This window comes from Metarhizium brunneum, chromosome 7 (genome assembly GCF_013426205.1).
Source record: "Metarhizium brunneum chromosome 7, complete sequence".
NCBI lineage: Eukaryota > Fungi > Ascomycota > Sordariomycetes > Hypocreales > Clavicipitaceae > Metarhizium > Metarhizium brunneum.
The window spans coordinates 241,262-257,153 of NC_089428.1; the positions used below are offsets into that span (position 1 = coordinate 241,262).

Here is a 15,892-nt window from a genome sequence, read left to right on the forward strand (position 1 = left end):
TGGAGTGCCCGTCTCGGGCCATCAAGGGGCTTCGCCTTGGGCTGGAAGTAGGTATTCTTCTTTCCCGTCATCAATATCACCAAACAAGCCGCGTGGATGCTGACATGTTTACTCGTCCATCCTAGCTACGCGCTGCAGTCGCTGGTTAGCCTGCGGCTAAAATCATTGCCGGTACATTAGCCATCCAGTATTGGACCCAAACGCTAAGTCTGTATCCAATGTATCCAATGATGCATCATCTCATGCACCACGGCGGACCCGATAAAACAGCGTCACGGCACGCCACTTGTACAACCAGACGTTATTCATTGATGAAGGTGCATCAACACATCATGACGACTTTCCTCTCCATAAATTCCTGGCCGACACACGCGGACCGGCCGCAAGCAATACGTCCTACACGTTGATGCAGCCGGCGGTGATGCCGCGACCCGAAACTCAATCATCCACCAAGATGCACAAGGTCGCACCCGCAGACCCCGACAAATCACGGCCAGCAAAAATCTACGACATCACCATGAGTATGCGGCATGTTTTTCACAAAGACAACAAATGTCTCAACAGCCAATTTCACAACCATGCCGTGTCACCCCGCATGTTGGACGAGACGGGATGCTCAAGGCGGACTCGTGAGGGGTATGGTGCGCAATGCAACGACGATATTTGGCAAAATCGAGGGATCGGCACGGCCATGCAAACCAGACATTTACACGAGCCCTGGCCTTGCAGCAAAACAGCCAGCGTGGAATGCAACAATACCCCACAGTTGCGTCTGGAGACGCCGATTCCCAGATGAATATAAACAGAGGCAGTCGCGAGTGAGACCACTTGCAACATTGCGAGCCGGTCAGCGCTGGTGCGGCCTCGAGAAATATTGATACCACTGGGACTGTAAAGGCGATTTCCCATCCGTCGTTCCCATCTTGCCTCGCGTATCTCACAGTCTCGCCATGGCTTTGCTCTACTTTTTACTGTCGGTTTTCCACGCCGTCCTGGTTACCCTCGCCAGCACAACACCGAATCATACACGCTTCGATGTTTTGGACCTTGTCGACCCTCTCATCGGTACTGCCAACGGAGGTACGATCCGCGCGACGCGATTCCACGCTCGGTCCCGGCTGACCAAGTCCCAGGCCACGTCTTTCCCGGCGCCAGCCTGCCCTACGGAATGGCAAAGGCAGTTGCGGACGTGAACAAGGAACTCCAGGGCGGATTCACGTCCAACGACGGCGAGAGTAAGCAAGAAGACGTCAAGCATTGCGGCACTGTTGCCTGCTGTACTGACAAAGGCCACTCGTAGTCACCGGCTTCTCGCACATGCATGACAGCGGAACAGGCGGAGTAGGTTGCACCGCGCCGTCGGTGAGAAGGCACCCATTCACTGATTCCGTGTAGGGCGCCTCTCTAGGCAATTTCCCCCTGTTTCCTCAGACCGGGTGCGACGGGGACGTCCTGAACAACTGCTACTTCCCCAAGGCGGCACGGGCTTCGCAGAGGGTGAATGGCACCGTCAAGGCGAGACCGGGCTACTTTGCCGTCACGATGAACACGTCGGTGCATGCCGAGATGACCGTCACCAGCCACGCGGCCTTGTACAGATTCACATTTCCGACCGACGGCACGCCCACCAAGAGCAGCGGAAATGCGACGCCCAAGATGCCATATAGCCCCCTGATCCTGGCGGACGTGACGGACCTCGCAGACTCGAGAAGCAACGGAAGTATCTCGGTAGATGCGCAGTCGGGAAGAATCACGGGGTTTGGAACGTTCAATCCCTCCTTTGGCATCGGCACGTATAACGCGTACTTTTGCGCCGACTTTGCCGGTGCCCGGATCCGTGATACGGGCGTCTTTATGAACAACCGTGCCGGGGCGGAGCCGAAGTCGCTTCAGCTCCCGACGGACGGGAATACAGTCCCGGGCGGCGCTTGGGTCCAGTTCCATGCGCCGAAGTCGAACCAGGTTCAGGCCAGAGTCGGCCTGTCCTTCATCAGCACACAGCGAGCATGCGACAATGCCGAGGCCGAAATTCCCGATTTCGACTTCACCCGCGTGAGGCGGGCGGCGGAAACGGCATGGCGGAGCAAATTGGATACCGTCAGGGTAAACAGCACCGGGGTTTCGAAATCGCTACAGAGAACCTTTTGGAGCGGCATCTATCGCGCGATGCTGTCTCCCCAGGACTACACCGGCAAGTCTCCCCCTGCGCCGGTGCGAGTCTGCCGCCTGCTAACCGGTGCCGGGCATTGCAGGAGAGAACCCGCTGTGGGCGAGCGACGAGCCCTACTTTGACTCGTATTATTGCATCTGGGACAGCTTCAGGAGCACGCACCCGTTGCTCACGTTGGTCGATCCGCGTGCGCAGGCGCGCATGGTTCGCGCGCTGATTGACGTGTACCGCCACGAGGGCAAGCTTCCCGACTGCCGCATGTCGCTTTGCAAGGGCTTCACCCAGGGCGGAAGCAACGCCGACAACGTCCTGGCCGATTCGTATCTCAAGGGGCTCGGGGACGGCATCGATTGGGAAACTGGCTACGAGGCCGTCGTGTCAGACGCCGAAGGTGAGTGCGTATTGGAAGAATGTCCATCATTTGCCGCACTGGACGTCGTTGCTCACGCGCTTCTACAGATGAGCCTCCCATTTGGACAGTGGAAGGAAGGGGCGGACTGCACAGTTGGAAAACGCTGGGCTACATTCCTACCGACGACTTTGATCCGTACGGCGTCGGCATTTTTACGCGGTCCATTTCCCGGACCGTCGAGTATTCGTACAATGATTTCTGCATCGCGGAAATGGCCAGAGACATGAACAAGACGGCTGATGCGGAGAAGTATCTGGAGCGTTCGTCCAATTGGAGGAACATGTTTGACCCTACCTCTCGCTCGAGACTCAACACGACGGGAAGCCAGGATCCGGCTGGCCTCGTGGACAGCGGGTTCCAGGGATTCCTGCAGCCCAGGTATCTAAACGGCAGCTTTGGCCATCAGGACCCGGCCATTTGCACGGCCCTCTTCAACTTCACCTCTTGTTATCTGAACCCAGGCGGACACGAGACGTACGAGGGCGGGTCGTGGCTTTACACGTTCCAAGTTCCCCACGATCAGGCGACCCTCATCACGATGCTCGGCGGCACGGGCGAGTTTGTCCGCCGGCTGGAGTTTTTGCACAACACCCCGGGCCTGTTCTACATTGGGGACGAACAGTCCTATCTCCTCCTGTACCTGTTTCACTATGTCGGGAAGCCGGGCCTGTCCTCGCAATACGCACGCAGGTATATACCCAGTGCCTTTAATGATTCCTTGGCCGGCATCCCCGGGAACGACGACTCGGGCGCCATGGGCAGCTTCACCGCATTGTCCATGATGGGTCTCTACCCGATGAGCGGCCAGGACGTGTACCTCATTATCCCTCCCTTCTTCCCACAAGTCACCATTCACCACCCCGGGACGGGCAAGTCGGCAACCATCAGGAACATTAACTTTGATCAAGGGCACAACAATATATATATACAGAGCGCAAGGCTGAATGGCAGGCCGTATACCAAGTCGTGGATCACTCATGACTTTTTCAGCACCGGCGGCGTGCTGGAGCTGACCCTGGGGCCGTCACAGAGTCATTGGGGGTCGGGGGAAAATGACATTCCGCCAAGTGCATCTACTCACTTCTGGAAGTAGGAGGATGATGGGGCCATGTAGCCGCACACGCGGCACTTGTAATCGACGTCTGACTCAATGTATACACATGCTTCATGGACGTGAGCACACTACATACATGACCTGACGCTGTTTTTAATGCTTCGTCATGTTTCCCGGCATGCGCCTCCAATTGCTGTTACACGGGATGCTTCAATGGAATATTCAATGCCTGTTGTCGGTGACAACCTGGCCGTACTGGCCTCCCCCTGGACTCAAAAACGCCGCCGGTGATGCCGCCATTCTCAAACAGGTGGTCGACGTCTTCCAATTCGAGGCCGCTGGTTTCGGGGAAAAAGAAGTACACCATGGGTATCTAGCGGCAATGGTCAACTAGCGTTCAAAGTGTTTAAATTAGACAATACGCACCCAGGATGCACATAAGCATGCAAAGATGATGAATGTCCGCCAGTCAATATTATCAATAGCAATAGGTGTGATCTGGACTACAATGACTACGCAAAAGTCAACATGGCAGTGCTTCGAGTGAGAAAGGCTACGGGGACTACTTACAAACGCACATCCAATTGACGAAGCCGGCAAAGGCCTGGCCGCGCGCACGGATTCGCGTCGTCGTCACCTCGCTCGGGTAGAACCTGGGCACGGTTAGCTTCCTAGGATCGGCAGAAGAGCAGGCAGGTTGGCACACCAAGGGACGGGCAGATAGCCGATGCCCAGGAAGAGTTGAAAGATGAAAACAAAGGACGTGGCTGCGTATGCGCAGCGCTGCGTGCCGATGGACAGCAGGATGGAGACCATGACGAAACAAAACGAGAGCCCGGCGGCCGAGACCATGAGCGAGAGGCGCCTGCCGATGCGGTCCATGCTCCATAGTGGAATGAACGAGCCGATCAGATATACAATTGCCGTGCATCCACCCAGAATCAGAGACGTGTTCCTGGATAGGTGCATGACGTTTTGGTAGACTACAGGCGCGTAGTAATTAATCATGTTTGCTCCCGTAAACTGCTGCTGCACGTTGACCAGGCCGCAAAGAATCATGCGGCGCAGGTTCTGTATCTTGCCTCGGGTGAACAGTTCGCGGTAGTGGAATGGGCCTCCGGCCGACTCGATTGCGATTGCTGTTTCGATTTCCAAGAGCGATTGGCGCAGGCTTTGCGCCGCTCCCGGAGCGCCCGCATCGGGTTGGAGGCGCGTCAGAACCTTGACAGCGTCCTCGCGGCGGTCCTGCTCGCAGAGCCACCGAGGCGTCTCTGGCAGGGGAATCATTTGCAGCACGAGGCAGATGGCGAAGAAGGATTGGAAGCTGATGGGCAGCCTCCACTGGATCGGGCTCTGCACAAAGCTAAGGCCATAGTCCATCCAGTACGCTATGCACAGCCCGACAATGGTGACGGTCCCCTGGGCCGAGAGCAGTCGGCCGCGATGTTTGGACAGCGCCATTTCGCTCTGGTACGCCGGCACGGTGCTGCTGTTGATGCCGTTTCCAACGCCCGTCACGATTCGTCCGACGATGAACTGCGCGACGCTGTATGAGGAGCCGAGTATCACGGTGCCTACAATCATGATGGTGCCGCCCGCCATGATCATTCTCCTGCGGCCGATGCGGTGGCCGCAGAAGAAGGCGAAGAGACAGCCGACGGCGCATCCTATGTCGTAGATGGACGTCACTGGCACGGGTTAGCTGGTTGTCTGTTTGCGAGGAAGCTGCGCCCAGTACGTACGGGTTCCTTGTAGGCCTGCGTCGGGGTGGTTGAACTGTTTGCCAAACTGGTTGTCGGCGCCGATGAGACCACTCATTACCCCCTGGTCGTATCCCAGGAGCAGAAATGCTTGGCAGCTGGCAGCTAGACGCGAATATCAGCCCCGAGTGAGTTGCAAGACGCGCGGTCGAGGACCTACCCGTCACGGCCCAATGCAGGGCCCTGCCGCGAATCGGATGCATCGGAGTTGCTGGTGCTTCAGACATGTGTTGCTGCCCCAGCTTGGTTCGGACGACGGGGGACCATGGCCGTATCTGAGCCGCGCCTTGCTCTGTTCGCTTTCCAGCGCCGTCGTGGACGCATCAATCTTTGGACGATGCAAAAACGAAGTCGAAGATTGGCTCGCTCCGGGCGTTGTGTTGTGGCGCTTCCGAGATTTAAGCGACAGGCGACTGGAGTCAAGTCTGGTCAAATCCCATTTGATGGCACCAGACCAGACCTCTTTCTCCCCAGCCAAACCTCGGCTGAGTCTGTGCTGACCAAACGACGCACCTTGATTTGCAGCGCAAATTGTTTATGCCATGACATGCGACAAACTCCAACTCCCTGGACTGATGACAGCCTCCCCATGGACATTTGCATGTGAATATTTCCGTTTCCCAATCCACCTCGGCTAACCCATGCAGGCAGAAAGCGCCGTCCGACCAGCTCAACACCCTTGGTGCGCCCGAATCTTGGCCACGATGCCACCAGATTACGTCTACAGTGCTGTGCGTGCCTTTATACATCGTATTCTGCAGCGTTGACAGTCTTTTCCCCATTGAGTCCGGTGCCTCCTTGATGGCCTCGCAGACGATGAGCGCCGCGAGCTCAGTTCTGCCGTCCTTGGCACGTCTTCCAACCCCCCAACCGCATTGATCAAGTGCTGCGACTGCCGCTCGAATGGCACCGGACTGCAACATCCACACGGATTTCTTGCCTTGTTATTTCCGGCTGCCAAGACTTTGGCTTGTCCCCGTAAGATCACAGCGACATGTCCGGCACACTTGGACATCCTTCCGTCCCGAATATGCGGTAAAAGTCTTGGCCGGCTTTAGGAATGGGCGGGTTTTCTCCAAAGCCGGACTCGAAATTATACGGCGACGGGGCGTAATCCGAAAGCAAAAACGTGCCCACCGCTCCCGACTTGAACTTGTGTGTCATGGCTGCCCCTTTGTCTGTGGTATTGCCTCGCCGACGAGGGATTCGATCTGCGTAAACTTAAACTATGCCCCCCAGGAGAAAATGGAGGATGCCAATCTCGTGAATCATGTCGATGAGGATGGCGCCGCTGGCTTCAGTCCGTCTCCATTCTGCCGGCGCCTGAAAGTAGTCGAGCGGCTTGTGCAATGCCCAGATCCCGTTTATATGACTTGTTTCGTTTTCAGTATATAAGGGTTAACCCGACGATGATGCCTGACCAGGACTTTGCTCTTGGCCGAGAACGAGGTCCTGCCCGCTGCGTACATCCGCGCTGACCGGCTTCTTAATTTTCATGTGAATGATGCGAGAAGCAAACTTCGTTGCAAGATGCACCTTTGCGTGGTTTGGGGTACATATTGGCTGCATCGACTTGTTCGGCCGAGTTGAGGAGGTTGTCGACGCCTGTGTAATAGCTCACACTCGACTCAACTCGGTGGCCAAGGCGCTCCCAGCGGGGGGCGGATCAACGACGGCGACAAGTTTCGCCCCATTGTTCTTCATGACATCTGGACCGTTTTTGCATGTCGGGGCCCAATGATTCGGTGGGATGAGCCTGACACGTCAATGGTCAAGCGATTGCGTATGTTGCACCAAATAGTTCAACATTTCATGATGAGTTTCACGGAATAAAACTACGCATCAATCTCCGAGGCTACTACCGCCGAGATTTGGTGCCGTGGCTAAATCCTCTTCCTTGGTGAGGGATTCCAGGCCTGTGATAATGTGGGGGCGGATAAGGCTTTACCCGTAAACTTACGCATTCATGTAGGGTAGGTTGCCCGCCTTGAAGGATTGTTTCGATAAATCAGAAGAACCAGATTAAAAAACAGCATGTATCGTAATTCTTATAATTAATAATATCTGGTCTTCTAATATGTGAGTAGGTGTGCTTATGCACTTGATAGATTGGTTGATCGTGGAGTAAACAATGTGTCACCACAAGCAATATCGTGTGCGTGTTTATGCACATGACTTTATCTCGCACCTGCTGATAAATTCCACCAGCCCGCTTGGCACACACAGTGCCTTGGATGTGTGTAGATCAAGAAAGTTCTTTCTATGTACAATTATTGTCAAACTAGCACAACCGCCTATCGTGAGTATTAGTACAGCCGCAGAGGCTATGCTTGACTGTCCGAATCGAACAAGTCACCCGATACTCGCTCAGCTGGTACTGTTAGCTGATGTGCTGACAACACGTACGGCTTAGCTTGGACGGGACCATGACAATTCTCTACTATCGTATTATAGTTGTCCTCAATACTTGAGTGCGTATTTAAAAGGTCTGGTTTTCTTTTGTCATAACTGTACTGAAGTGTATCGACTACTCGGGTATATATAAAGATAGTATTGTAATTATTTCTGTCCTTATTTTTTTTTTTTGGATACTTGTTATATAATACAAGTGACATATCAAGTTCAATTATATCAGATCAATTGTAATTATAAATATCTTGTAAGGTTTTACTTAAAAATGTGTGTTGGATAGAAATGCTAAATTGGGTGGTTTGAAGATAGGAAACCGCTATCGTGGACGGAGCATGCTTTACTAGTAAAAAGAAGAGCTTTGCATGAATTTCACAACACGACCACGAATTTACAAGAATTATGGCCGCGTAATCTGACACATGTGTCCATCATGCAAATAACGCTTCTTCGGCAGAGGTTCGGTGCGGCTCAGCATTCGGTGAACGAGACAATGCTAACGATTCATGGCGTGCATATACTAGGATAGACTGGGACAAGTTTGTAACTTACTTGAACCTTCCAGAAAATAGAGAATGCGGCTTTAATCGGGATTGTAGCTGACCATGTCCGGACGGGTACATGTACCGACACAACGGCTTACTTTTAGCTTTACCAGGGTTTGTTATACCGCTAATATTTTCTCGCGTTGAGAGAAGTTGATATCATGAGGAGTCACATGCCGAAGCATTACTTACTAGACAATAAAAGGCAGATAGCCAAGAGCCTCAAGCTTACATGCCAAGAAATATCTCATACAATTAATGCTAAACCTATTATGCTTAGTTATTATCGATAGTCTGTGCTATTTAATACTGAATTATGCAGTAGTTCCACTCGGTATTTTGGTACGAGTCCTATGACTCGGTCATTTTGCTAACCATGCTAGAATCTAGCATAAAGCATAATATTTGTTGTGGAATTATATTATATAATAGTTGAAACGGTATCAGATTAGTCTAGGTCTGAATAGTTGGCTATATTTTATGCAAATAGTCGAGTAGTTGACAAATTTAGTGCCGGCCCTATTGTAAGATAACTTCTGTGTAAATAATTGGACAAATACTGGCCGGTAAGTTGGGACCAAGTGGGCCAAAGATAGTGTTGTGATTAAGGACCAACATCACGTTATTTTTAAAAGTGCGAAAAACAACTATTTCGTGGCCAGAATTATGCGCTTAAATAATTATAGTTACCCAAATTTGGCTTGACTCGGCGAGCCGGTTGGGATATATTAGGTTGTTAACCTATACGGGCTAGGGTTCTCCTATTGTCATTGGCCTGGTACGGCCCGATACTGTTTTAGATTTTACGCTTGCACGATACTTGTATTATGCGTGTAATTTTATTTGACTATATAGCGGAACAATTGAATATTAATATTAATAAAATAAAATAATTAAATATTAATTAATTAGTTTACTTTTTATTAGTAAAATAATATATATAAAATTATCTTAAAAGATATAATAAACTTAAAAGCTAATATAAAATTTAGGTAAAGTAGAAAGTAGCGCGAACAAATAAGGTTAGTAGTATAAATAGCACGACTTGCCGGGAGATGAAAATTATACTAGAGTATAAGCCAAGTTTCTCGCATAATTCTAGCTAAGTTTCTCGCATAATTCTAGCTAAGTTTCTTGCATAATTTTAGCTAAGTTTCTTGCATAATTCTAGCCAAGTTTCTCGCATAATTCTAGCCAAGTTTCACGCATAATTCTAGCCAATATTTCGCTATGCGACCCTTTGGGGCTGTGTTGACGGTAGGTAACGCCTGTACACGGCGCTTGGCACCCGGTACCAGACGTTCCTTCAAGGTTTTCTGGGTCAGGATCTGTAGCTCCGTGTGATAATAGTTGAGATGTTGGTCGAAGGAGCTGGTTTCATCCAGGTCAACCTAGTCTTGGAAACGTACCATCAGCGACCGGTGGCATGATGAGTGTATATAAAGCCTTTGTTAACCCTCCAAAATACATGGAACTGCATCTCCCATCTCAACAGAGCAGTCTTACAACACCATCCTTTTGCCTACTATTTCCCACATCACCACCAGTCTTACAACACCATCGTTTTGCCTACTATTTCCCACATCACCACCAACAACTCTCTTTCTTTCAAAATGAAGACGTGCACAGCTCTCAGTATGGCATTGGCGTCTGCCGCCAGCGCCCTCTCGCTTACCGCTCGTCAAGGCGTCACGGCCGACGATTATGCCGTCCAAACTCTCAAAAGCATTGAGAGCAATTTCAAAATGGATGACGCCAATTTGCCCAAGTTCCCTGTTAACAAGGAGTGGCAGCACGTCTGCCCTAGCAACTTGAATTACGGAGAGAAAGTTACCTTCTTCAAGACCGGGACCATCAAACGCAACGACATCATAGACGCAAAGGCATACTACATTGCCCACGTGGAGACCACGGCAGTCAATCCGGGCCCCGGCGATACGTCGAGCAAAATGACCATGAGCAGCTCCACCACCACGACCCAGACGGACACCAAAGGCTGGACAGTCGGCGTCAAGCTCTCCGGCAAAGTTAGCGGCGGCGCCGAGAAACCCGCACCCCAGGGAGAAGTCGGCGTCGAGATCTCGGCATCCTACAGCGACACCAAGACGAAGACGGATTCCAATACCAAAACCGTCACGCGCGAGGAGCAGTGCGAAGCCGGCTACGAGTGCCGCCTCGAAACGTGGTCGTTCCACCTGGATATCCACGCCAAGCCGAGGGTGGATGGATTTTTCCAGCTATGGGATTCTGTCAACGACATCGGCAAGGAAATCCCGATGTGCTCCATGCCCAAGAAGGCCCGAAGCTGCGAGCAGTTCAAGCAGAGAATCGACGAGTGGTGCACGGAGAAGGCGCTCCCCGGCGGCGCCCTCTACATCCCCGCCAAGCAGGACGAATTGCACATCAAGACGCCCATCCTCGAAACCAACGGCTATCAGACCTTTACCCGAATCGTCAAGGTGTTCAACCCCATTGTCAAGAGCCAAAAGGCCCGCTCGGTAGAGCCCACGGTGGGAACCAAGGAGACCATCATGGAGGCCATGAAGCAGGGCACCAAGTTCAAGTTTCTTGACTAAGCGGCTGCGGCTGCGGCTCCAGCCCAGACCAGCCTATTTTTGCTTGATTAGATTGTGTTTGTTGCTTGATTGGATTGTGTTTGTTGCTTGATTGGATTGCGTTTGTTGCTTGATTAGATTGTGTTTGTTGCTTTTGCCTATGCTGCTGGTTGGACAACTAGGATGCCGCAAGAGGAAGGAGCTCTCGCGGGCTCGCTTTCCGTTTTTTCCTTGGCCCTTGATAGACAAACACGCAGGTAGCATTGAAAATAGACATTCCGTTTGTGTTAAAAATTGTCTCATTTATTGGTATTAGTAATAGTAGGCCTATAGCGGCAATAGTAGCTACTGGCAAGAGTGCGTCTATTCGCAGCTTTTGTATTTTTGCCGGCCCACATGTAGCGTTAATATGGTTACATCCTTGATACCACACCCCATGTATTTTTATTAGAACGCGCGGGAATCACGATACGGCTTTAGTCACGTTATCCTTTACAGCCGCTGGAATAAAACAAACTTCGTGCACCCGGCGTTTACTGCCGTCTTGCTTCTTTCCCGTAGTAATCACAATCGCCCCTTAAAATAAGCGAATTGGCCTTTTTGATACTGCCGCCGCTCAAGGCCTTTGAACTTGAAAGCTGAAAATACGAAATTACCCGTCGCGTTTATTAAGGCAGGCCCGTTTCCACGGTTTTATGCGTATAACACACCAAGGGGTACAGATATGGGCCATTTAGCTGAATTTGGTTGGTAGTCATGTATACTATAATACAGCGCCCTCTTGGCACACTAAAACACCAGACCAGTCAGCCCCGAACAGACGTACTCGCAAGGCAAGCGCATTCCGTTTCCTCTTGTCTCTACGCTAGGCTCTTCTTTTTTTTTTTCGTTTTACATGAAGGGTGTTGGAATACCTGCAGCCTCGGCCCGATGCGAGAGCCCCGATTGGCCGCCGTTGTCGGGAGGGGCCGAAAGGGGTAGTGAGACCGGCCTTGTCAGCTGGCTCAACACCATCTCTTTAGCTGCCGGCAACTAAAGAGATAAAAGGGGACCACGGTCCACCTAGCCAGAAGATAACGACATGAATAACAACCAGTCTGTTGAACCCGATCCCTCGGTGACGTATGCACACAAACAGCCCCCGCTGCGACCTACAGAGGCCAAGAGCCATTAGAAATTGCAAATCACCGCCGACGACTGAGTGGATAGATTGAGGAGCCAATCGTGGATTCTACTCATGGAATACATGGCTCGTCAAGTACTGAATTCGCAGAAGCCCAAGTTGGTATCCATGTGTCCGGTCTAGCAAAAAAGGCCAAGTCTATCTGCTCTTCTCTAAGCCGCATCGCCTCGCGTTGTTGATCCACCATAGCCACTCGCCCTCGTGTAGAATGGAGCGCACCCTAGCCTGCAGCCACGTCGTATTTCCCCAGAAACCCCACGATGCCTGGAACCTGCACCAGTCAACCAAGGCAGTCTCCCAGTGCCGCTGGAACTCGATCCAGTCATATACCGGTGCATGTATAACACCTCCCCCCTGGAGCAGTTCCCGGCGATACTGGAGCAGGAGATGGCGCTCCCCGGCGCCCATTGTCAAGCGACGAGGCTCGCCCGTCGAGGCTGTCAGCATTTCCACAGGCACCGAGCAGGTAAAGAGCTTGGCCAGGTCGCAAACCCCGAGCCCCAGGCCGGTATATTGAAAGTCGAAGAAAGCGACCTCGTCTCCACTTTCGGTAGAGAACAAGTTCTCCGACTTTACATCCCCATGGAGATATGTCTCAAAGTCCCGGCCCGTCGGTGTCAAAAAGAAGGCGGCCAGTTCAGCAACCGACATTGACGTGCCCTCGACGGCCTGACAAAACGTCTGGGACCATTCCGAGCCGCCATCTTGCGCTAGGGCATTGTACTCGCTCCGCCGGGTAGCGAGATATGTATACCCCCCGTTGAGCCACAGCCCTCTTCTGGCCGACGAGTTGCCCGGCTGCTGCTGTCTCGCTTTGTCCTCCTCGAGCGGCGGGAGAATCAGGCTCTGCGCATCAGGCCTCGGCGACGTCCAGTAGCTGCCGTGGAAGCGAGACAGCCAGCCCAGGGCGGCGTGGACCTGCCTTGGGGACAGGGCCGTCCGCTTTTCCCCTGCAACCGGATAGTCGAGTCGCAGATCCGTCAACACCGAAGCCGTCACATGTTGCAGGCCGGCGGCGGCGGCCTTGTGTGGGAACTTTGACGTGGACACCAGACACTCTGCCAGTGGGAGTCCGCGCAGCGTGGGAGCGACGTGGTCGTAAAAGTGCTGTTCTACCTGGTAACTCAGGACTTTGCGCAGATGGCCCTCGTCTTTGCGGCCGCGAGGCGGCGACACGAGCTTCAGGATGAGAGAGTGTGTGGCGCGTGTGGTCTCGGCCGGCGCCGCAGACGGCAGCGGACGGCAGCGGATGGCGCAAATGTGTCCGTATCCCGCCCAGAGGGTCTGGAGTGTGTTGCAGGAGATGAGCTCGAAGCCAATCCACGACAGCAGCTCCTTGGCCACGGCTTGGGGTTCGGGTGGTTGACTCATCGTCGGGCTTTCCCATGTGGCTCGAGGTCCGAAGACTCAAGAGCCAGTCGGCCGTGAGGGAGGCGGGAGGCGGGAGGCGGGAGGCGGGTTGCGGGTGGCCAGCCGGATCAATTGATGCCGGGTGGAGACGGCCAAATGGGTCAATATTGCATCAATTGATGTTGGTAGACAAGGCGATTGGCGCGTGTAATTGCCGCAAGCCAACATCTGGAGTGCTTGGCAGATGGACCAGGCTGAGGTTCGTCCATCTTGTCTTGGCGCGCGTGGCTTAGCAGGCCGGCCAGCTGGCGTCTCCATTCCCAACCCGGCCCGGGCCTGACATGGATGGTCTTGACTCTTTTGATTCAACATTGAATCTTGCTTCATCAGTCCGCTTGCGCTCCTTGCTCGCCGTGCTATACCTGGATACAACTGAAACCTGGGTCGGACGGGGCGAACACGTAACCTTGTCTCGCCCTTTTCTGGTCCCTTAAATTGTCTCCCGCGGCATTCGTGTCCCGCGCGCCAACACAAGGACACGCCATCAGGCATCGGCTATTGGCTTCAATGTTCTGTGCCTGCCAAGCCGTCAATGTGTCTGTCGCTGCGCATCACCGCTCCAAGCGCCAGCGCTGTCTTGGCTCAAGGGGCGCCTGGGCTGTGACTCCAAGTCTTGCCTGTACCCAGCCTGTATGCTACCGCGGGCAATGCATCATGGATGCTTTCTCTCGGCCGTCGTTCGCAGCTCCCTTCTCTCCGCGGTGGCGTCTGGCGCGTTCCAACGCCGAATCGGGGCCGAGGGACACACCACGTGGAGGCGGCTGTGAAGACGTGATTTATGCGGCGGGGATACCCCAGGTGTTTCATGAATCATGAGTCCATGGGGCATTCCCATGGTTCTGGGGCAAGCAATCGGCTGCTGGCGTATACTTGCCCTATACTATAGCCTTAATGCCCGTTGATGACTGTGCAACTTGTGTTGCCTGCCTGAGAATGGCGACAGGCAGTGGGAGTCGCATCAGGAGTAACACAAGGTTGACGTGCATCGTTCGCTTCTTGTATAAATGGAGCTCCTTGCTCATCTGGCCCTGAAAAAACCAAGGACCTTGAATATCATAGAATATCATCAGATAAACCAAGTTACTTCTCAAAGCCCTCACAGAGCCCCTGTCACACAGCCATTCGAATGACCCTCAGAAATATGGTAATTACCCGATAACCGTCGTCACACTGGTCAAGTGTACAACTTGTGTCATATTCAAAGTCAACCAGATGGTCAAATCATATCTTCTAGTTGAAATCACGTCTTTGCAGTTATAAAACTGGCATATTCCCCCCCACCAGGGCCAGTTCCACGGCTATACTCTATAGCCGCCGGGAACAATACCACAACCCAGTCTCGACGTTGGCTGCATTCAAAGACTTGTGTCGCCACAGCTGCTCTGATATGTTTCCGCCTGACTAACAACGTACGGCTCAAACAAGTAAAGCGGCCAGTTGGCATCATCCCGGCTCACCTTGGCCAGAACCTTCCATTCTCCATTTCTCTTCTCAAAAACGTCGTCGTATGTTCCTGTGCTCACGACGCCCGTAGTGTTGGCTCTCCAGTCGACTCTCCAGTTCCAGTGCACGTAAGCCCGCTCATTCCCCCCGGCACTGGTATTGGATGGCGGCGAGGGATAGTTTGGCAACGGGCCATCGGATATCTCGAAAGCGCCCACCGAGTGGCGCCACCGCGAAAGCGGGAAGACAGAGTGCGCGTAGTCATAGTTTGATCGGATCTCTCGTTCGCCGGTCATGATGGCATCGCGGTTGGGATCTAGGTACTTGTTAGCTTTCTGCCGAGCATCAGCAAATCGAGGGAGGCGCGCGTGTACCAATGACGCGGAAACTTCCTTCGGGCCAGTACAGCGAAGCATAGAGCTTTGCATTGTCGCAAGTGAGGCTGTGGTCAATGTATGACTGGTGCAATGAGAGTTGTTCAAAAATTGAGAAGCGATCCGTTGGGGTGAGCAAGCCAACCGTGCAAGCCGGATACCACACGAGCAGCAAGGAAAAGAAATGATGTAGACGCAACATGGTGTCGGCAGATTTTTTTCTTTCTTTTCAGTGAATTCTATGAGTTGCTTGAACTGTTATTTTGTTCTTGGTCGAAAATATCCCGGTGGTTTATTTTATAATAAGTATTTCAGATCGTGATACATGGTGTTTGCTCTTTGGAGCTACGTTACCCAAAGACAACCCGTCCCCGGATTAGTCAATGCTCTATAATTCTTATAAACAAGATAAAGAGTTTCTTGGCGGCTTATTTATGCCTCAATTTTCGTATTCATCCATGAAATTAGAGTTTGTTTAGTTTGTGCGTGCTTTGTTTAAGCAGCGCAGTAGTATCAGATGGGCACTGGAATTTCGGACTCGACGTTTATTCGTTGAAACATTGGAGACCTGGCTTCT

The 15,892-nt window shown here is 52.5% G+C and overlaps 5 protein-coding genes across 5 annotated transcripts; 2 read left to right on the forward strand and 3 right to left on the reverse strand.

Annotated features, from left to right (window-relative positions):
* Positions 1-950: 950 nt before the first annotated feature.
* G6M90_00g106380 (uncharacterized protein) lies at positions 951-3,675 on the forward strand (the record flags this gene model as incomplete). The annotated part of the gene is made up of 6 exons (XM_066131706.1): positions 951-1,080; positions 1,134-1,235; positions 1,301-1,341; positions 1,396-2,191; positions 2,253-2,561; positions 2,630-3,675. The coding sequence occupies 6 exons, from the start codon at positions 951-953 to the stop codon at positions 3,673-3,675; spliced, it is 2,424 nt and encodes an 807-aa protein (XP_065987868.1).
* Positions 3,676-3,832: 157 nt separating this feature from the next.
* Positions 3,833-5,623, reverse strand: STL1_7 (Sugar transporter STL1; the record flags this gene model as incomplete). The annotated part of the gene is made up of 6 exons (XM_014684370.2): positions 3,833-4,009; positions 4,063-4,148; positions 4,207-4,289; positions 4,343-5,324; positions 5,379-5,501; positions 5,557-5,623. 6 exons carry the CDS (start codon positions 5,621-5,623, stop codon positions 3,833-3,835), a joined length of 1,518 nt encoding a protein of 505 aa, XP_014539856.2.
* A 4,340-nt stretch (positions 5,624-9,963) lies between these two features.
* On the forward strand, positions 9,964-10,926 carry G6M90_00g106400 (uncharacterized protein; the record flags this gene model as incomplete). Its single annotated transcript, XM_014684371.1, has 1 exon — positions 9,964-10,926. The coding sequence occupies one exon, from the start codon at positions 9,964-9,966 to the stop codon at positions 10,924-10,926; it is 963 nt and encodes a 320-aa protein (XP_014539857.1).
* Positions 10,927-12,226: 1,300 nt separating this feature from the next.
* G6M90_00g106410 (uncharacterized protein) lies at positions 12,227-13,459 on the reverse strand (the record flags this gene model as incomplete). Its single annotated transcript, XM_014684372.1, has 1 exon — positions 12,227-13,459. The coding sequence occupies one exon, from the start codon at positions 13,457-13,459 to the stop codon at positions 12,227-12,229; it is 1,233 nt and encodes a 410-aa protein (XP_014539858.1).
* Positions 13,460-14,853: 1,394 nt separating this feature from the next.
* On the reverse strand, positions 14,854-15,517 carry G6M90_00g106420 (uncharacterized protein; the record flags this gene model as incomplete). The annotated part of the gene is made up of 2 exons (XM_014684373.2): positions 14,854-15,257; positions 15,316-15,517. 2 exons carry the CDS (start codon positions 15,515-15,517, stop codon positions 14,854-14,856), a joined length of 606 nt encoding a protein of 201 aa, XP_014539859.2.
* Positions 15,518-15,892: the final 375 nt, after the last annotated feature.